The sequence below is a fragment of the Entelurus aequoreus genome, linkage group LG12, assembly GCF_033978785.1.
Source record: "Entelurus aequoreus isolate RoL-2023_Sb linkage group LG12, RoL_Eaeq_v1.1, whole genome shotgun sequence".
In the NCBI taxonomy this organism is placed as follows: domain Eukaryota; kingdom Metazoa; phylum Chordata; class Actinopteri; order Syngnathiformes; family Syngnathidae; genus Entelurus; species Entelurus aequoreus.
The window spans coordinates 18530898-18553595 of NC_084742.1; the positions used below are offsets into that span (position 1 = coordinate 18530898).

At 41.6% G+C, this 22698-nt stretch overlaps 1 protein-coding gene across 4 annotated transcripts; it reads right to left on the minus strand.

Annotated features, from left to right (window-relative positions):
• Positions 1-96: 96 nt before the first annotated feature.
• mtm1 (myotubularin 1) lies at positions 97-21180 on the minus strand. Of its 4 annotated transcripts, XM_062064982.1 has the most exons (17): positions 21047-21132; positions 19098-19143; positions 13912-13999; positions 13753-13825; positions 13579-13673; positions 11193-11303; positions 11012-11113; positions 9650-9733; positions 9423-9572; positions 9165-9350; positions 8908-9090; positions 8656-8811; positions 4374-4421; positions 4181-4273; positions 2870-2983; positions 2626-2802; positions 97-2556 (listed from the first exon to the last, which is right to left on the minus strand). In XM_062064982.1, the coding sequence occupies exons 3-17, from the start codon at positions 13966-13968 to the stop codon at positions 2365-2367; spliced, it is 1821 nt and encodes a 606-aa protein (XP_061920966.1). In that variant the 5' UTR covers positions 13969-13999; positions 19098-19143; positions 21047-21132; the 3' UTR covers positions 97-2364. The 4 variants fall into 4 exon arrangements, with proteins under 4 accessions (XP_061920966.1, XP_061920967.1, XP_061920968.1 ...); XM_062064983.1 differs by lacking the exon at positions 19098-19143 and having other exon boundaries at positions 21114-21180; XM_062064984.1 differs by lacking the exon at positions 19098-19143 and having other exon boundaries at positions 97-2553; positions 21047-21146.
• Positions 21181-22698: the final 1518 nt, after the last annotated feature.

Consider the following 22698-nt stretch of genomic DNA (forward strand, 5'->3'; position numbering starts at 1 on the left):
GAACATTGCACGGTAGCAACTAAGCCACCTCCCACCAGCAGCACACGTGACACATACTGTAACAATCAATCATAAAAAACAACAGGCATCAATCTTAAATTAATTTAATCAGTATTATTTACATAACAAAATAATCACCCTACCAAATAGTGGAGAGGATATAGCATGATTAAAAAGAATTACATTAGAAATGTATTCTGACATTTGGCAAGCTTCCCTTTCAAGCCCCAAATAATATTAATATTCAAAGAGAACAACTAAAGAAATGCACCCATAAAACTAAAATTCCCTAAATGACTTACGTAAACAATTGTCAGGGTAAAAGTGTGTAAATCATACACAGCATACAAGCGATCTCTTTTTATATTAGTCAACAAAAATGCTCTAAAAAAGACCCATGGAGCGATTTTACACTACATAAAATAAATGTATTTTACAACTTTAGGTTTTCATTGAGGTAATTACATCATGGTGCTCGTTACAAAAATCAAATAAAAATAGATTCATCTGTACTGTGTTTCCCACCATGATGCTGGGCTTTTTTAACTAAAGGATGGGACATTAAAGGAAACAATGAAGGTTTTGGTAGAACACTGCTTGTCTTGCCATCACAAGATGTATAAAAACATAAGAGGCTTACAACCTTACCCTGTTTTCTCAAGGTTTAGTGATGGAGGTAGCAGTGCTATTGCAATTACACCTGACATTGACTCCAACACAATAACATCTTTCTAGTCCTGATTTGAGGAAATATCTCTCTCTCCTAATGTGGAAATAACAGTAGAAAAGGGCACACATATTTAAGTCAGTGTCCACCCTTCTCATTAGGAGTTTGGCATTCTGGGACAAGAGGGCGGAGCTCCAGGTACACCTGTTTATCCCTTATGATAGGCCGATGTGTTCAGAAAAAGGCACATCAAAGCCATACCCTGTCTACTACACTGGAAAGAAACACCTATTAAGAACAACAAGGTGTCCCCCAAATGAGAGTTTACTATTGGATCTACGTCAAACATGAGCACGTGTGTGTGACATGTGATGGTGATTCCTCCCATGAATCAAGGCACACATTTGGACAGAAGCTAAGCAAACGGCCCTTGTCAAAGTATCAGCTTGCCAATGAGACAATGTGTGAAATGGGGGACATAAATGCATCTTGTAAAGAAGGGATACTTTATATATTGAAAAGACATAAGGAAGCTATTTTGTGATGAGCCTAGACGAGGTGATTTTGTATTTGATTTTTTGGTTCTTTTTCCTCCCTCCATGAAGAAGCCCTTTTGAGTCATCAACAAATGAACTGGGAGTGAATTACTTTCCCTTACAGTGTCCTTGTCATAAAGAGAAAGGACTTGCATAACATTCCCTACACCGTAAAGGAAATGTCATTGGCTATTGTCAAACTAACTTCATATACTGGCAAATAAACATCAAATTTAAAAGCAGGAAGTGAAGATCATATCCTAACGCAAGGGCCAACATCTAACATATTTTAACATCAAAATAAGGCTTTCCTGGACATCCAGGCTCTGCATGAAAGTACAAGCACTGATCCAGAGTCAGCACCACTTACAGTAACGTCCCTATTCTATGTTAAGCACCTAAACTCAAAGCTGCATTCAGTAGATTATTTACTGATTAATTGCTATCAGTGCCGTGGATTGGGAAGTGCAGGAGAACACAACAACCACACAAGTAGCAATTCATGAACACACGAGTGTCCACCCAGCTTGACTCAAAGACATTTAACTTCAGCACGAGGAGACAAGTGCAATATTATTTCATCTCTAGGGAATCTGTACACCATTAGTTGTACGTCTAGTGTGATTAGTGTAAAACGGCGGAGCTATCCTAGTGTAGCATCACCAGTGGAGGGAGGGGGGAAATATGTGGGCAATGTATAAAGCTATCTTACAACTGCTAAATTAACTCTGAAAGAAAAAAAATATACAAAATGGAGAAGTCATTGATTCTAACTTTCTCATTACTCCATTTTGTAAAGACCTGCACACCAACAGTGCATGACATTTAACGTGTGAGTGCAAGTGAATTGTCACTGAAAGGAGAACTTGAAATTCTGCCACTAGTTTGTTTCCAGCCAAAGTGCATGTCAACTTGTTGGTTGACAGAGTGACGCACACTTGCCCACATGCTGGCATCATGCCCAGTGTATTCAAGCCCTTGGATTCAAAGCCACAAAATATCTTTAAGGCTTCTATGTATGCCGTGTGTGTGTAAAAGTCTTGTGACAAGGCTGCATTGTGACACATTGCATAATCTGCACCCCTGTCACCAAATTGGTTTTAGAATAGTTTGTTACACACCAGTTCATTCCCTGCGTGGACACAAGTGCAAGTATCTCCCTCAGAAGGGAGTGTGTAGGTGTGTGTACTGCTGTGACGTGGGGGAAGAGGACGACGACGATGTGTTGGGGGTGGAGCTGTTAGCCAAGCGGGTAGGGGTGGAGTCTGAGAGCTGCAGCTCCTCCAGCTTCTTGATGTACTCATCTCGGAGGGCTAAGAGCTCCAAGTAGCGCTGCTCCACTGGACTCTGCTGCTGGAACAAATGAGCAGTAGTTAAGTCTACTTATGGCGCACGGAAAAGAAGAGGTGGGGAATTATCCACCTGCTGTCGGATGCGCGGGTTCCAGCGGATGTAGTATGTGACCCAAAGCTCAAGGTGGCGCATGCTAGCAACAGGGTAGAGGACCCGGCCAGACTCGGGCGTGTAGAAAGGGTTTAAATAAATGTCTGTCTTACTGTTGATCAGAGACCACAAGGACACGCTTTTCAACCTCACCCCCTGTGGAGGAACACAGCGTCACATGATTGACTTAACATGATATAGCTTTGTTTGTCTCCTTCCTCACATTCTGGTCTCGTGCACTCTCACAGTTGTAGAGGAATGTACCAAAGCGGCAGCTGTACAGGTGATCAAGGATTGTCAGCAGGAGGCGCTCATTGAACTCAAAAGCTGTGGGGAACTGAGAAGGAAGGTTTTTAATTAGAAAGTTCAGGCAGCAATGTTCCCTCTAATTGTTCATATGTGTGAGCAAACGCAAAAACTCCCTGAGCATTCAGTGGAGCCCATGTGAGCAACATCAGACGTGCACACTGTGGCTACACTAGCAGCACACCTGTCCCAAACCTGACTAAATAACAAGTTCAATCTCCATCCAGGGAAGCGCTGGAGCCTATCACAGCTGCATTCGGGCGGAAGGTGGGGTACACCCTGGACAAGTCCCCACCTCATTGCAGGGCCAACACAGATAGACAGACAACATTCTCTTATTATTATAATCAAATGACAGCAGTCATTTCCATTTCTAATGTAAGTGTTTAGGCCCACTTACAATGACAATAACAAAAAATATTGTTTTTCATGAACTGTGTACTTGTATTGTTTGTCTGGGTGGAGGTCCTGCTTTGGAAATAATTTGTACCCCTTTCAGACATTGCATTTAGTTCCCATTAAAACATTCACATGTTGCACAATGAGATGTAAGCAGGGGATCATGTGTACATTCCTGCAACTTCCTGTTTTTAAAAAATATATTTTTATTAGTATTTATTTAAATATACTAACAGCATTTCATGATTAATATTTATAAATTAAGATTCCTAATACATGACCCTAGAATAAGCACACATTTGATTGGTAAATCATAGTGTAAAGACCTGGAATGACACTTTATGTGTGGTGTTGGAGTTGTCCGACTTTTTGTGTGGCTGTAAACGCATCACTGGCTAAGTGCCATATGTGTATGCGTTGGCACAAGTGAGAAAGAGCGAGCGGCTGCTGTTGATATAACAAAGTTGCTTTTGGTCTGGTTTGTACTGCAGAAAATGACCACTTTTGCTAGATATCTTTTTTTTTCTTCTAATGTTTTGGTGATGTGTTTATGGCCAACAATAGAGTTTTGCTCAGTAAAGTGATGGATGGATGGAATTCATGTCCTCAAAGCGTCTCGACAGACGTTACAATATTTGAACAATGATGACGAAAACGGTTTTCTCTGTCGTGTCCGTGTGTCGAAAATTGTTATGCGCTTATTTTTTTATTTGATTTTGTGTGTGGCATAAATTTGCCACACGCAGAGGATGCTTGAGCAGTGGGCAATTGCACAGGCACGCACCTTAGAGGGAACGTTGTCAGGCAGTAACAAACACACCCTACAAACCTGTTTAGTCATCTGCCACACACAATCGATGAACTGGACGAAGATGGGAGACCTGTCCTGGTCGGCGTGGTTCTTGTCACCATGACCTATCCTCTGCAAGCGGACACATTTTTTAGACACGTTAGGATTTAGTGTGACAGAATTGATGAGGAGAACAAATATATACTACACAATAAGGCCAAATGTTACCCACTGAAGCAAACTTGTGCCCAAAGCTGATCCATTCTTTCTCAATGAGCACCTGCAAGGATGCAGAAAGAGTTCAAAAACATCATTTTTGTACCGGTATATGTATATAGTGGTTCATGTCGACAACCTGTCAATGTCGATCAACTCATCAAGTCTCGGTCCACCATGTTCTTCTTATGACTGACTAAAGACTGCATAATTTTAGACAAAAGATGCCACTAACTTGTTTAAAAGGCACATTAAATAAAAAACTTGCTTCCCTCACAATATTGTTCAATTTATTCCAAACAGTTGATCATCTTTTATTTTAGGTCCCACTCTACTCTTCCACTTATGTGCTTGCAACTTACACAAACATGGCTTTACCAATTAGAAAGGCATTCTGAGAGCGCAAATCTCCACCAGGCTCTATCTACCAATATTTAAGAATTCTTTAAAAATTCGGAATCCCGACAGTGATTCCGATCACCCCCAAAATGTAATCACTTTGTCCTTATCCCATTTCTGACCTTTCGTGAAAGTTTCACCAAAATCTGCCCATACATTTTTAAGTTGTTGCTTACTAACACACAGATAAACAGAAAGTCAGTCAAGTAATGTAGTAGAAATGATCAGGATCATCCCCAAAATCTAAACACTTATCCCATTTCTTCCCATAACATTTTGAGTTATAATGCACACAAACTGACCAACCCTGGCAATCACATAATGAGCAAAAGTAAAAAAGGTACCGATAAGAAAAACAGAAAGCACTGAGCATAATAACATTTGTAAGATAATATTGGCACTGTCTGTAATTGTAATACAGCAAGCTACTTTTACATGGAGCCTGTTGCCCTGAATATGCACATAAAGTACTAATCTGTTAAATCATCCATCCATCTTCAACCGCTTATCCAGAATCGGGTCGCTGGGACAACAGCTCCAGCAGAGACCCCCAGACTTCCCTCTCCAGAGCAACATTAGACACTTCCACCTGGGGAATCCCGAAGCATTCCCAGGCCAGAGAGGAGATGTAATCCCCCCCCATCTGGTCCTTAGCCTGCCCCGGGGTCTCCTCCCAGTGGGACGTGCAACGAGGACCTTCCTAGAGAGACGCTCGTGAGGCATCCGCACGAGATGCCCGAACCACCTAAGCTGGCTCCTTTCCAAGCGAAGGAGCAGAGGCTCTACTCCGAGTCTCTCTCGGGTGACTGAACTTCTCATACTATCTCTGAGGGAGATGCCAGCTACTCTTCTGAGGTAACTCATTTCGGCCGCTTGTATCCGCAATCTCATTCTTTCGGTCACGACCCACACTTCATGACCATAGGTGTGAGTAGGAATGTAGATAGCTTGGTAGACCGAGAGCTTTGTCTTCTGGCTCAGCTCTCGTTTCGTCACAACAGTGAGGCAGAGAGACTGCAATACTGCTACAGATGCTCCGATTCTCCAGCTGATTTCCTTCTCCATCTTTCCCTCACTTGTGAACAAGACCCCAAGATACTTAAATTCCTCCACCTGGGACAGAGTCTCGTTCTCTACTTGGACTGTACAAACCATCGGTTTCCTGCTGAGAACCATGGCCTCAGATTTGGAGATGCTGATCCTCATTCCAGCCGCTGAACACTCAGCTGCGAACCAATCCAGTGAGAGTTGAAGGTCACGAACTGATGGTGCAATCAGGACCACATCATCTGCAAACAGCAGTGACGCAACCTTTAGCCGCCCGAGACGTATACCCTCTCCACCATGGTCACGACTCTGCGTAGAAATCCTGTCCATGAAAATCACAAACAGGATAGGTGACAGAGCGCAGCCCTGGCGGAGACCAACCCCCACTGGAAACGGATCCGACCTACATCCAAGCACCCGGACACAACTCTCGCTTTGGATGTACAGAGATTGGATGGCCCTCAGCAGGGTCCCCTTCACCCCGTACTCCCTCAGCACCTCCCACAGGATCTCCCGGGGGGACCCTGTCATACGCCTTCTCCAAATCCACAAAACACATGTAGACTGGGTGGGTAGGCATACTCCCAGGCCTCCTCCAGGATACCCGCAAGAGTAAAGAGCTGGTCAGTTGTTCCACGACCAGGACGGAATCCACATTGCTCCTCTTGAATCTGAGGTTCGACTATCGGCCGGACCCTCCTTTCCAGTACCTTGGCGTAAACTTTCCCAGGGAGGCTGAGTAGTGTGATACCCCTGTAATTAGCACACACCCTCTGGTCCCCCTTTTTGAATAGGGTAACCACCACCCCAGTCTGCCACTCCCTCGGCACTGTCCCAGACTTCCACGCAATGTTGAAAAGGCGTATCAACCAAGACAGCCCCTCAAAACCCAGAGCCTTCAGCATTTCTGGACAAATCTCGTCAACCCCCGGAGCTTTGCTATTGTAGAGTTGTCTAACTACCTCAGTGACTTCACTCAGAGAGATCAACGTCAATCCCCCATCATCCTCAGGCTCCGCTCCTGTCAGGGAGGGTGTGTCTGATGTAGTTGGGTTCAGGAGTTCCTCAAAGTGCTCTTTCCAACACCCTACGACTTCTTACTTGAAGTCAGTAGAGTCCCATCCTTGCTGTACACAGCTTGGATGGTTCCCTTCTTCCCCCTCCTGAGGTGCCTTATGTGTTCCAGAACAGCTTTGGTGCCGCCCGATAATCCTTCTCCATTGATTCCCCGAACTGCTCTCACACACTCTGCTTCGCCTCATCCACAGCCACAGCCGTTGTCCTGCGGGCCTGTTGGTGCCTTGCAACTGCCTCCGGAGTCCCCCGGGATAACATACCCCAGTAGGACTCCTTCAGTCGGACGGCTTCCCTGACCACTGCTGTCCACCATGGTGTTTGAGAGTTACTGCCCCTTGAGGCACCTAAGACCTTCTGGCCACAGCTCGCACCTGCAGCTTTAGCAATAGAGGCTTTGAACATTGCCAATTCCTGTTCAATGTCTCCAACCTCCACAGGGATGGCAAAGAAGTCCCGCCGGAGGTGGGAGTTGAAGTCACTCCGGACAGAGGACTCCTCCAAATGTTCCCAGTTCACCCGCACTACACGCTTGCGTTTGCCAGGTCTGTCCAGAGGTTTCTCCCTCCATCTGACCCAACTCATCACCAGATGGTGATCAGTTGACAGTTCAGTCCCTCTCTTCACCCGAGTGTCCAAAACATACAGCCTCAGATCAGCTGATACGATTAAAAAATCGATCATTGATCTTTGGCCTATGGTGCTCTGGTACCAGGTACACCTATGAGCATCCTTATGCTTGAACATGGTGTTTGTTACCGCAAGTCCATGACTAGCACAGAAGTCCAATAACAATCCATACTTGGACTGATACTTGGACTGGAGTGATTGGGAGGAACGGTCTACCTGATCTGAACCTGTTAAATCATGCTATTCAATAAATCTTTCAAGCTGAACCCCTGACAAAAATTAAATATTTAAAACAAAAACAACCTTCGGCTGTCTCCACATCTCACTTACTAGAAATGTAACAAAACATTTATTGATGCTTATTGATAGACTGACATCTTTTGTTCGAGATTATTTTTATTCGGTGACCAATGGTAATCGCTCACAATATTCACACATTGTATTGTTCTCCATAGTGTCAAACGTGAAATGTGTCCATTTGTTTTCCCTTTCTGCCAGGCGTGGAAATATTTGCATTGAGTAACTTGTTACAATGGATGGTATTGTATTGGTGGTGGTTTATCCAACTTCCCTATCTGACAAAGACAGTACCGGTAGTTCTGTTTGGATCTCCTCTGTGACTCACTCCAAACCCCTTTCCTACAAGCAGCTAAAATAAATGTGATTAATTGTTTTCCTAACTTGTCCCCGCATGTCAAGATGAAATCGAACATGATTGGATTTAATTTGTCAACATTTGTTTTAATTCAATGACAAATTTGTAATCAAGTTGTCTCGTTTTTATTCAAGGGAAAAAGGTGGCTCCATGCTACGGATGCTGGCTGTGGCTTTGTGTGATGCGGACTGACGGTGCTGCAGTCAGGCCGACTCCCGTGGCCGCTAAGAAGTATGACAAGTTTATAACAGTTCGTTTCTCTGATTTGGTCATCTAATTCTTCTCCTTTGCACTAACCCTTACAGTTCCGGTGGTTGGCTACAGAAGCTTGTAACTCAAATTATACTTGCAATTTCAAGCATCGCAAAAATCTGAGAGACAACTCATTTTAAAATACTCATAAATTGGGGAACTCGTAAACTAAAGGTGCCAATGTACAATGACAATTATTAGTCAACGAAATGTATACTTGAAGGAACAAATGTAAACGAACCTGTAATCCTTTGAGAGTGCGGTAGTGACTGTCCAGCATGAGCATGGCCAAAGACGTGAGCTGAGCCGTCCTGTCCCAGCCGTCGCTGCAGTGAACCACCACAGAGTTTCCACTGGACACTTTGTCTGCTACTTGGATGGCTCCCGACAACACCAACTACACACACAGGCACGCAAACACACATACACAGTATCATGCTAAGGACCGCACAGCTTCCTTTAAATGATAGGGACGATCAGCCTGTGTGCTTACCTTGACATGTTCAAGCCAGTGTGTGGACTCTAGACTGGACAGCCAATGAGATTCTTCTACATTGGGATACACTATGTCTTTAAGTTTCTTCAGGGACTCCCGCATGACGTGGATGTTCTGGATGTCGAGGAAAATGAGCTCTGCGTTCTGGTACTCATCGCCTTCATAACCACCCCCTGTGGCCTGCATTTACATTTTGGGTTAAAAAAGGAGACATTTCCTGCACCATTTATTTATGTATTTAACCAATGAACAACCTTGTTGGCCACAGCATTGACATTGGGGCGAGCGTCGTAGATGGTAAGCTTGGTGGTGTCGTTAGCTTCCCTAATCAGGTCCAGATAGCGCTCATCATCCTTGTTCCTTTTACCAGACATGCCAACCAGAGGCTGGCTGCAGCGCGCGATCACAGCCTGATTCTCTCTGTGGATCCACGACAGCACCTGTGGTGAAGGGAAGAACTTAATAACAGGTGCAGAAAGACTCCAAGTTCAAATGTGTCATGATGCACTTACTGGTATGCGTGCCCTAGACCTGAAGGCGGCCACTCTCCTCAGGTCCTCCTCTTTACATTTAAAGGGCACAGCCAACACAGTGGGGTAGGTGTCACACACTTCATAGCTTTTATTGATGAAAGTAATGCGCCACTTGTTATTAGGTAAGCCCTGAAACCGAAAACCACACATTAGATCCTTCTTTGTCTTTTCCCCCCCAGCACAATAAGCAACATCACCTCCCTTACCTGCCGTCTGAACTCCTCTACGGGCTTGTAGATATTCCAGCCGTTCTCCTCGTACTTTTCCTGAGTCACGTATGCAAACAGAGGCTGGATAGATTAGGGGAAAGAAACAGGGCTTTAAAGTTGCAGGCTAATTTCAGGACATTTTAAAGGGCACCTATGTTGATTCTAATGTAAATTTAACCCACATAGGTACATCCACCACATTGTGCCCAACAGTACAAAAAGACTGCAAAACAGTGTTCAGAGGCATCCAAAGCTTTGTGCAAGTTCACACTCAAATTGCTTAAACTTTATGATTCAACGCTTTGGCCTAGTTCAGAGGTCGGCAACCTTTACCACTCACAGAGCCATTTTGACCCGTTTCACAAATTAAAGAAAACAATGGGAGCCACAAAACTCTTTTGAAATTGAAAATGAAATAACACTGCATACAAAGTTTTTTTTTTTGCTTTGTGCTATGTATAAACCAGGGGTCTCAGACACGAGGCCTGCACCTTAATATGAAAATGTAATGTTAGTGCGGCCCGCAAGTTTTATATGAATGGCGCTTGACAGCGTCATACTTGCCAACCCTCACGATTTTTCCGGTAGACTCCCAAACTTCAGGGCAACTATTCTCTCGAATGTCTGCTGATTTTCACCCTAACAACAATAATAAGGGCGTGCTGTGATGGCACTGCCTTTAGCGCCCTCTACAACCTGTACAAACGGCGTGCCAGCTCAGTTACATGTTAGATGCGGCTTCTGCAGACACACATGAATGACTGCAAGGCATACTTGGTCAACAACCACACAGGTCACACTGAGGGTGGCCGTATAAACAACTTTAACACTCTTACTAATATGCGCCACACTGTGAACCCACACCAAACAAGAATGACAAACCCATTTCGGGAGAACATCCGCACCGTAACACAACAAAGACACAACAGAACAAATACCCAGAATCCGGGCTACAATATACACCCCCACTACCACCAGGTTGTAGAGGACGCTAAAGGCAGTGCCATCACGGCACGCCTTCAATATAGTTGTCCGGGTGAAAATCGGAGAATGTTCACCCCAGGAGAGGCACTGAAATCCGGAAGTCTCCCGGAAAAATTGGGAGGGTCGGCAAGTATGCAGCTGAGCCGCATCAGAGTGATCAAAGAGCCACATACGGCTCCGGAGCCGCGGGTTGCCGACCCCTGGCCTAGTTTAACACAAGTATCCAACATTGTAACAATATGTGTAAGTCAGAAATGAGGAAAATTATCATAGGCCCCATTTAAAATCAATACGTGTCGTTCGGTCACATGATTTGGCTAGTAAAAGGCTTTTGGTCATCTGTCATACAGCCAGTAGATGGAGCTAGATGTTTACCAGGCCATGTGAGACAGGGAAGGCGTGCTTGAAGAGGAGCTCAAAGATGTCTCTTCTGCTGTGACCTTCCTGCTTGAGGGCAAACCTCAGATTCCTCATGTCCTGGTAGCACATAAAGATGACAGCAAAGGGATGTGAGAGGCAATAATATAGCTCAGAAAACAAGTTGGGAAAAAAATACCTTGCAGGTGATGTCCAGGCCATACGAGTTCTCTCCTCTACTCGACGCCCCGCCCATTTTCTCTACTCGACTGATGGTACCCAGAGGAACATCCAGTGTCACTGCCACATCCTGGAAGTCAAAGGCAAACTGAATAAACTTCAAAATGTGAATAATACACTCTACACTATCATTATGCACTTAGTTGAGCAGATGTTGCTAATGTGATCTCGTAACATACGAAGAGCGCAGTAATCTGCGCCTGACACGGCACACTTCCTCTTATTTGGCTTAACTACTGTGCGATCACTCCTTATTTATGTAATTACTGATAACTGACACAATTCTTATTATAAATAAAATACAGAGAAACAAAATAATCCTGAAGTCAAACCCATTGTACACTTGCTCACTCATTCATGTGTGTGAAAGACATGACATTTAATTGATACGATCTCTCTTTTAATTTACAAGCAATAATTAATAAATAAAAACAAATAAATTCATGTTTCTCAAAACCGATAACTTGTATATATCCTTCATGTTTTATTTAACCGCAGTTTGTGAACACTAGCAGGTAAGAAAGGCTTAAACCAGACCTGGGCATTCTGCGGCCCGTGGGCCGCATCCGGCCTTTGTGCGTCCCTGTCCGGCCCGCGTGAGGCCAATCATAAATTACAAAATACATTTTAAAAAGTATCTATGTCGAGTGTGCAACACAACGATGCTGCTTTTGTTTTGAAAAGCGTTATTTGTATTACTTCCGTGTGGACGTATGCGCGTGTGTGATTGTGAGTGAATGTGAACAGCGGCAATCACAAATTACAAAATAAAGTTTAAAAATACAACTGTGCTGCTTTTATTTTGAAAAGTGGTATTTATGGGCTATGTCCGGGTGTAACCTGTGAGTGAAGGTGCACAGCGACAAGTGATGAGACGCTAAAAAGAGAAAAGTTGATGACGAATGCCGTGTTTCTTTACATAAATTAAAGGTAAAGCTGTGTGCTTAATTTGTGGTACACCGGTTGCTGTGTTTAAAGAATATAATTTGAATCGCCACTACACGACGAAGCACGAGGAAAAATACCGGAATCTGTCTGATCAAGCGCGCGCAAGGGAGGCTGATGCGTTGATGGTAAAACTGCAAACCCAACAAGGACTTTTTGCCAAATTTCACACCCCCAGAGATGCAGCTGTCAGGACAAGTTTCGTAATTTCTCACAAAATCGCCAGAAAAAGTAAGGCGTTTTCTGACGGAGAGTTTATTAAGGAGTGCTTATTGGACTCTGTTGCGCTGATAATGCCCGGAGACTTTGACTGTTTTTCGCTGGCTTTGGATGAGAGCTGCAATGTACGTGACACCGCCCAGCTGCTCTTCTTCTTACGTGGGATAACTACAGACTTTCAAATCACGAAGGAGCTGGCAGCCATGCAGTCAATTAAAGAGACAACCACAGGTAATGACTTGTTCACATAGGTAAATGCGTGTTTGGACATGTTAGGACTGAAATGGGACAAGCTGGCAGGTGTGACAATCCAATCCAATCCACTTTATTTATATAGCACATTTAAACAGCAAAATGTTTCCAAAGTGCTGCACAACAATATTAAAAACAATATTCAAATATTATCCTTAGCTCTACCAATGACTGAATAAAAACAAAAAATAATTACATAAAAAACCAATATAAAAACCAATATAAAATAAATATGATTAAGAACGATTTTTAACAGCAGATGGTTGTCCAAATCTGACAGGGAAAAATGTTGGATAATGCAGGATAAAGTGACAGAAATTAACCCTGTGCAGAAATGGAAAATTTTGCATTGTATTATACATCAGGAAGTGTTGTGTAAGACTATTAAAAATAAAACCTTTAAAAGCAATCTGCTTTTGTATAAAGTTAAGTTAGGTTAAATGAAATTATTATTATTATTATTATTCATTATTATTATTATTTATCTTACGGTATATCAAAAATAATATTGAGAAACATTTTATTGAAATATTGTCGGTGTGGCCCTCCAGCAGTGCTCTGGTTGCTTATGCGGCCCCCGGTAAAAATGAATTGCTCACCCCTGGCTTAAACAAAGGTGGATTTGACAAACTGAGCATTCCTATCAGTAATTCGTAAGTAATAAGTCATGAATGACATTCGGCACCTTTCATAGTGGACATGATCACAATGACTCAAAATAAGTCCGCCATGTCATTGAAATTGTAGTCGAAACGGAAGTGATGGGACAAGCAATCCGTGTGAGACTGTGAGGGCAGTCCAGCAGAGGGTCAGCCGAGGTAAGGAGAATCACGGCCAAATCCAGTACAGTATGAATTGCCTTGGACGAGCATGCCCTAAAAATAAGAAGCACCTCTCACGTGACACCCAGTGCATCAATATAAACTTACAGAATCTGAACTCCTAAAGTAGAGTCTGTAGTTCGTGATCAACACTTTGCCTTTGACTGCACCGCTGAACGGACAGATGTAGATGATGTCCTTGTCTGCAAATTAAAAAAAGGAGAAATATTTGCAACGGGGGGGGGGGGAAACCAATTAATTGTGAACAGAGTGGGACCTCACCTGTGATTCTCTCCTCTCCTGGCAGCAGGGTGACATCAGCTAACAACTCCATCTTCAGAGACTCTCTGGAAGCCTACAACGAAACCAACACACTTATTGAAGATGTGAGATTCCTGTAAATCTCTACTTTTAACATGAGTCAAACAAGGTCACACTTACACTGGAGATGTGAGTGTCCAAGGCATTGGAATTATACACAGAGATCGGCGAGGCCATCGCTCAGGGAGGGGAGGGGGACTTCCACAGGCTGAAGGCAACAACACAAAGTGTGTTAATGCTATATACGGGACATATCGTACATTTAATATTAAAGTGCACTAAAATGATAAGGAAATCACAGGTTTACAAAATTAGACTTAAATGGCCTTATGAAAATACTGCCAAGATGGCAGCTTTCATAGTATAAAAGGTAAAAAAATAGAAGGCGACATCACTCCTCCGACTTTTATGAAACACATGAGAGGCAGCTGAACAACAGTGCTGGATCATCTGCCCAAGTATATGTGGATGTCATACATAATACCGTATATATGCCATTGTAGTCTAAATTAAGAAGAAAGTTTGCATGTCTCCCCTCGATTAATAGGAAAAGGGCCAGCACACCTCACTTTTTACTCTCAAGACCCGTTGATGATAAAATACTCTACTCTATTACGTAGGTCAAAATAAACTGAGATCCCTGTCAAATGCACAACCAGGACAGTAGGTGTGTCCAAACTTTCCACTCGTAAGAGCCGCATACATAAAAATCTAAGTTGGGGACACTTGGTTATTCTTAAGATTAAACTCATTCAATGTGGCACCAGATATGCTGAGCATTTAAATAAATTGCTTATTGTGGCAACTAAACCGCCTTTTTGAGAGCTTTAACATACTCAAAAACATACCAAATCACGTTAGCGTATGTATTTTCAACTTCAAATGTAACAAAAACAAACTTAAAATGTTGAGGTCCCTCCTTACTTACAATAAGAAAGAAAAGAAAAAGGCATACTAATTATTTGTCATCTCCTGAAGTAAGCAACAGCAAGTATTGGTAAGTATCACGCATGTCATGCATGGCGATGGTCTGAGTGTAAGTTTTGTGCGACTGTTGAAGCACATTTTGTGTATATACGCACAGAAATAAAGAGATAGGTAGTTATTAATTTATGCAAAATCAAATCCCAATAACACCACTGTGATTGCAGCTGCTAGCTCAGTATTACTAAGTTTACGCACAAAACATGGCAATCAAAATATCTCTGTCAGACCATGATGTAGCAATGTCTACTCAAAAACATACTCATATTTGGTTGATCTCAAATGATTTGCAGTCAGAACTCAAACAAGAGTAAATGGGCGAAAATCATCAAAGAGCACATACTGATAAGGTTTTGCGGCCTTTGCAGACCTTGTTTATTTGTATCTGTGGAATATGCTCTGGGCCAAATTATCGCCAATTACCTGCCAACCTTGATGAAATTGTATAAGTTGTGCTGAAAGTAATCAGTGTTACATCAGTCACTTTTATTATTAAGGTTAATCCAAAATCAAAACGCCATGAACAGGGTTTGGAGCAGAGGAGCGAGCTGACTCGTATGCACAAAAACATGCCATACACCCTTTTTCATGGCAAAGTTGAGATGTATTAAGAGTAAACTGAATGTGGAAATGTGCGGTGCCTCACGCAAACTTCATGCTTCACTTACGCATTTCTACATGCTGTGTATACTTTCGCAACACACAGAGTTGTTAATTCGGGCTTTGCCATCATTTGATTTCAACAAGGTAAAATTTGAGGCATGGACAAAAAATTAATTTAATGCTTCATATTCATATTTGGGACGATATACATGTATCTAGGCAATCATTTTGCCAGCTATTGCTGTCAGAATGTGTTCTAACTCCAGCACAGCTTGGCCAGTCGGTCAGAAAGTTGCAGCTCTGTTGTAATAATAAATTGAGTACTCAAATAACAGTTAAAGTCTTCCATATCCTTTTTGATATGCAGACATGTTTAAATGTAAAAGACTTCTAACTAAATATTCCATAATCTTCACGTTATACTCTAATCTGGCTGTGAGCAGGCTACTCTATAAACACATTTTGTTGTCAGTTACAAAAATATTTTTACCCACAATTGCTCCCACCTCTTCTGAAGTTTTACTTATCAATACAGCAATTATCCTTTAAATGGGATGAGCACTACTTTATCTCTGGTCCCCCCCGCCTCCATATTCTTCACCTTCTTCCCGATGTAGTAACACTTATTTCTTGTGCGGCTGTGTGACTCTACAGCATTGACATTAAGGCTGAAACGACGCGTCGACGTAGTCGACGTCATCGGTTACGTAAATACGTCGACGCCGTTTTTGTGCGTCGACGCGTCGCATATTTACGTCACACTACCGTCATGGCGGAGCGCAAAGCAGACTGTGCGAGCGAGGGGGAAAAAATCACGCCAAAAGTGGTCAAAAGTGTGGGAGTATTTCAATACACGGCCTAATAAGGTTGTTGTATGCACACTGTGTCGAGCGGAAATTGCCTATCATAGCAGCACAACGGCTATGAACGAACATTTGAAAAGAAAAACCATCAAATAGTCAATCGTCCGCGCGAGTATACGTTGTCATCATTACACAAAAACATGAATGTGTCATTTGTATCTGCTAGGGGTGTAACGGTATGTGTTTTGTATTGAACCGTTTCGGTACGGGGCTTTCGGTTCGGTACGGGGGTGTACCGAACGAGTTTCTAAGCTAAAGCTAACTTTAGCTGCTAAAGTGTTAACAAGCTGCTTTGCTCCTTCTGCGGCTGCCTCTGTCTCAGCACGCAGCATTGTCCCACCCACACAACCATCTGATTGGTACACACAAAGCGCTATACAAAGCGTTATCAGCCAATCAGCAGTGCGTATTCAGAGCGCATGTAGTCAGCGCTTCAGCGTCGAGCAGATAGGTGTTTAGCAGGTGAGCATCAGGCAGCGGACTCTCCCCAAATGATAATAAACACCTCCCAGTCAACTACTAGTAACATCACTATGAGCCCGTTGACCTTCTAGAAATATAAACTGGAGCTCAGCTCACTCGCAGTCATGGCTTGAGGTGAAGGCCAATTACCTCTCAGTTCCAGCCACATCGACCCCTTCTGAGCGCCTATTTTCAGCTGCTGGAAATATTGTAAACAAGAAAAGAACCAGAGCATGTAGACATGCTAACCTTTCTTCATTACAACTGTTAGTCACTCACTGGAATGAGTAAAATTGGTTATTGTGTACTGCGTTGGACTGGATGTTTATTTTGCACATTTTAAAAGCAATACTTAATGTTTACAGTGCTCCAGAATATTTAGGTTGGCACTTTTTTGTATTGGATGTTTATCTTTATTTTTGCACATTTTAGCAAATAAGCAATACTTTCACTTTTGTTGAAATGTTTACACTGTTGTTACAGAATATTTCGTTTTGCACTTTTTTGTATTGGATGTTTATATCTTTATTTTTGCACATTTTAAAGCAAAATAAGCAATACTTTTACTTTTGAAATGCTTATACTATTGCAGAATATTAAGATTTGCACTGGATGTTTACTTTTATATTTGCCCATTAAAAAGCAAATAAGCTACTTTTAATTTTGTTAAATGTTAAAAGTTTTAAATGTTTACATTGTTACAGAATATTTTGTCATGTTGTTGTCAATGTTGACTGAGTGGCCATACTTCTTTTTTTTGTAAATAAAAGCCATGCCTTTTGAAAAAACAGGCCTACATTTATTTTTTCATCTTCATTTTAAATAAAAAAATAATCGGTAAAAGGAAAAATAATGTATAGATGAATCGAAAAAATAATCTATAGATTAACCGATTAATCGAAAAAATAATCTATAGATTAATTGATAGAAAAATAATCGTTAGCTGCAGCCTTAATTGACATGCTCACACACTTTATCCCACGGAAGCCTCTTTCATTCGCTGGAAACGCCAGAAACAAGCAACTCCTACTCCTTAGCAGTGAATTCTGATTGGGCAGAGGATCTCAGGCACATGGTTAATTTCAATATGATTTGTGTATTTAAATCGGAGCGTGGCCAGGGACTGGTCAGCTGCAGACCAAAATGTGCTCTCATTTCCACGTTGATTGAAATGTAAAAAAGAAATGTGCTTGGATTAATGAGTGCTCACCCTTTATTACATCTCAAATGGTTTGTGCGTGCAACGTTTTTTGGATTTGAGCATACACCATTTTTAGTAGGAAATCCACAATAATACATGACGCCCTGGAGAGCAGCGAAGCATGCAAGCAGATTCAAGGCGTCAAAAAGTGTGCATTGTAGAGATGGGAAAAACGACAGGTTCTCTGATGCATCATGATTACAACGTGGGCAATTCATGAATCGATGCACAAATGTCCAAATATCGATTATTTGCGTAAGTTAAATAAAGTAATAGAGACGGTAAGGGATCTAAAATTCAGCATTCATGGTCTCTAAAAGTTAGTTCTAGGTTTAATTTTGACTAAATATGGGAGAACCATTAGCCAACAACATTCTTTTAACGTTATGTGTCAACTAAGTTAGTGATGACACACACGGAGGAGGAGAAGACAAGCTATGCTAACCGCGGCGCTAAGGTAGCTTGAATATGAAGAGGTGAAACAAAGAATACTTTTTACACTTCAACAGAAGGCAAAAAGAACCACATTATAGAAAAGAGTTCCCAGCTAAGAAGAGGAAATTATCGTGTAGATTAGTAAGTCAGGGGTGACAATAGTAATCAGAGTGCGGCCGCCGGCCTGCATCACTTTTAGTCATAGATATGATTCAGGAGTAGGGGTGTAACGGTACGTGTATTTGTATCGAACCGTTTCGGTACGGGGGTTTCGATTCGGTGCGGAGGTGTACCGAACGAGTTTCCACACGGACATATTAAGTAGCGTACTGCACGTTGTGTAAACAATACTCAAAATGCCGGACATTTGAGGCTTCATGACCTCTTTTGCTAGCATCCTAGCAGCGACCGGGCTAGGTATAGACTGACCATACACCGGACTTGTCCTCTTTTGCGGGGCTGTCCGGGCGGGGTTTCTTAAATGCCTCAAATGTCCGGCATTTTGAGTTATGGTTGCGTGTTTCAACAATGTACGTTCAGGGTTAAAAACAAAACAAATTGTGCGCGCAGCAGCATTGGTGAGGGAGGGACAGAGAGAGCGAGAGAGTTATGATAAACACGCATGGGTCGCCAGCCTCTGCTTTTTAACGATAGATTTATCAGATTTCATTTTTTATTATCTAGAGCAGGGGTGTCAAAAGTGTGTTTATGTTGCAGGTCTGCAAATAGCACCGAGGCTGCACTTTGGACATCCCTACCTTACAGTGGTGTGCCGTCAGGGCCAGCAAGGCCTTCTCTGCTGGCCTAAAATAACCAGAAATCATGATCATAATTAAAGGTAAAAGTAATTTTTTTTTTTTTAATTTCCCCTAAATATATTCATGTTCTCTTCGTGTCATGTTATGCTCCTTCCAGTGCTGTTGTTTTTAGGTTATAGAGTTTTTATCCAATCAGAATTTAGCTCGCTAATGTTGCCATGCTGTATGAAATCTACCTGAGGCCTTCAGATAAAAAATGCAAGCGTCTATGCACTGTAAGTGAACGGGCACATACAGTTGATAGATAATTGCGATAGCCAATCAGATCACAAGTTGCCAGTAAGGCCTTCTAGCTGGCCTCACGAACATGAAATTTACGCATCCAGTGATTGGATACTCAGATCAGTGTTATGCAGATCAGCAGAGCCACACCCAGGACCGTTAGCGGATGAATTTAAATTAAATGTATCCGCTAACGAGCTACCTGGTAGCCTGACGTTAACGTGATTGGATACTCACTTGACACTCCCAAGTGAGTATCCAATCAGAAGTTGCACTTTACGAAATCAGGAAGTGTTGCACCGGAGCAAAGACATAGCAGAGAAACCCACAAAGAAGGAGAGCAAAGCGTTGATTAGGTGGCAGATATATATTTTCAAGAAGGATATTTAAAGAGAAACTACATCTTGTGAGACGAGGTTTGCCGGCCCAGGAAACTAGCTAAGCTATCCCGGCGATGAAATGGTGAAATGCCCGCCACTTCCACTCGAATCAACTGACTTCCAGCTTTACCACTGGCTTATACGGCGTTGAATGGGTGATACAAATTGTGAGTTCAAATATTTTATCTCTATTTTGTCAAAGTTTAATATATTTGTTTTTTTTACAATTATTGTAATTTTGACAGTACCACATAAGATATGTTTTAATTGCTGATGCGGGTTTGATTTTCAAATGCGCTGGAAAATAGCCCGTTTTGTACACTGTTGAGGTGTTTCAATGGTCAGTAGTGCGTAAATGTGTTCCTGTATAGTATTTCTCCAGCAATGGTCATGTGGTGACATAAATGATGTTATTTTGAGAGGTAATCATTGAAGTCTGACATCACTGAAAGCCTAGGTGGGAAACGCACGGCCCGCCACTGTCTCCTTATAAAAATTAAGCTCAAGGATAATATCCCGAAAACATGCATTTTGCTGCTTGCACACAAAAACAAACTACGTGGAAGTAATAATATGCTGTTTTTTTGTCTTTCAATTATATTACATGTGGCATATTGGCAATACATGACTGTTTTGGATGCAGGTGTACGTAACAGAGTAGCAGGTTAAGTCCGATACATTAACACCAGCAGTCATCACCGATATGTAATAATAAATCAATCAAAGTCAATAATGCGAATGTTCATCCATCCATTTTCTACCGTTTGTCCTTTTTGGGGTCGCGTGGGGCACACGTTCGTTATTCTTGAAGTTGTGAGCCGATGATTTAAAAACATTTAATACTCTCAAGTGATCAGCAAGCACATGTATGGTAAAGTAAAAAGTAGAATATACACTGAAAAGGAGCTAATTTCCAATAAAAGGCCGTGGTGTTGGTGAAGCACAGATGCTAGTATTTGTACAAAAGGCAGCACTTTGTAGCTGTCACAAGTGGCAGCAGAGTACATTATTATTCGTGGAAACAACATTAAACACACCCAGGGTGAACTTCGACAAAACACAGCTTTAAAAGCCTGATGTCAACTTTTCCAACTTGTCCATTCCAGGAGGCACAGCTGAGGACTTCCACCAGGAAACAGTGGAGGCCTCGGTCCTCAGACAGCGTCTTCCCACCAAAATGCTCGCCATATTTTACTACCCAGCGCACCCGAAGGGTAGACAAAGTCCCCCGAGGAACACCCGACGCAAACTTAGTGAGTCTTGTGGCGGTCAAATGTCTTAACTTACCCGCAAAGTGCGATTCTCCCGTGTGTAAATGTCGACCCGTTTCCCTCAAGCCACAGCAGGAACTTACCCTACGTCATGTGCCGGCCTGTCATGGCGGCCATTGGCTGCTTGTCAAATTGGAGCTCGCAGAGGATGCTGGGAAGCGGAGTTCGATGAGTGTTCCTTTCATTCGTTCATTGGCGTTGTTAGGCCTATTTTAGGGGGGCTCAAGCCCCCCTAAAATGTTCTTAAGCCCCTCTAAATAATTTGGTGTTAAATTTTATTTATTTATTTTTTTACAAATACATGCCGACATATTCATTATAAAGTGGCCCGAATATGAGTTTAAATAAATAATCATATAACCTGTCATTATTCACTCAGTTTCCCCTCACTTCATAGCGTAAGGTAGAGAGCCCCTTTAGTGCGTCGGTATCCAATCCATTCCACATGTTCATATAGATAACACTCAAAATCCAGTCCGCATTTTTTCTGCGACCTTGCTTGCGGTCCTTGGACTTGTTCATATAGAAAATGCCCACATCTCTCAAAATCCAGTCCGCATTTTCTCTGCGACCTTGCTTGCGGTCCTGCAGGTGTACGAAGCACATTAGCACACAGCACTGCAGAACAAGAACCTCGTGTCTGCAATTGTAAATAATTTATTTTTTAAGTTTTGTGTTTCTTGTAGAATCTATATAAGTAATATACATTAGCCTATTGTTAAAATAATGGAAAAAAAAATCATTAAATATATTTGTTTTATTGTATTGTTACATTAATAGCTGTTGTATTATTATAGAATGGCTTGTTAAACATTTCATAGGATTTTCAGAGGGTGGAAAAACCAAGACATTTAATATAAAATATAAAATGAATAAATACATAAAAAGAAAAAAGAAAAAAAAATGGTTAAAAACCATCGTCCCGGGAAGCATTTAATTTCATCCGGTGCATTTTTTTTACCGTCCCCGGGACGACGGGACTACGTTAATCTCAAGCCCTGGAAGTTACATTTTATTGTTTGCATTATTTGTTTCAGCATTGCACTTTGAAGATGGTCCCTCAGCTCTTTGACAGCTTTGGCTCTTTTTCAGATCAGCAGACGGACTCTAAGTCTTTCTTATTTACAGTATATATAAACGTTTCTCATTTCTATTCAGACTTCCATATATATTTAATTTCCTTAACGGCTTGCCATAATATATATATATATATATATATATATATATATATATATATATATATATATATATATATATATATATATATATATATATATATATATATATATATATATATATATATATATATATATATATATATATATATATATATATATATATATATATATATATATGTATGTATGTATAAAAATATTATATACAAGCCAAATTATCCCGATCCAGATATTACTTTAATTCAAGTAATTAAGTAATATTTCCAGGGCTTGAATTTACAACCATTTTAGTCACATATGTGCCCAAAATGTAATCTGTGCAACTTCAAAATATTTGGGAACAAACAATTATTGTATTGTGAGCGAAAGTGGTGGCATTAGCCTCTGTGTTGTGAATTAATAACATAGAGGCTAATGCCATGACTTTCATTGTATTTCAGTGTATCTTGAAGGATCAATGCAAGTAATTGTTTCTTGTTGATGCTGTAAACAA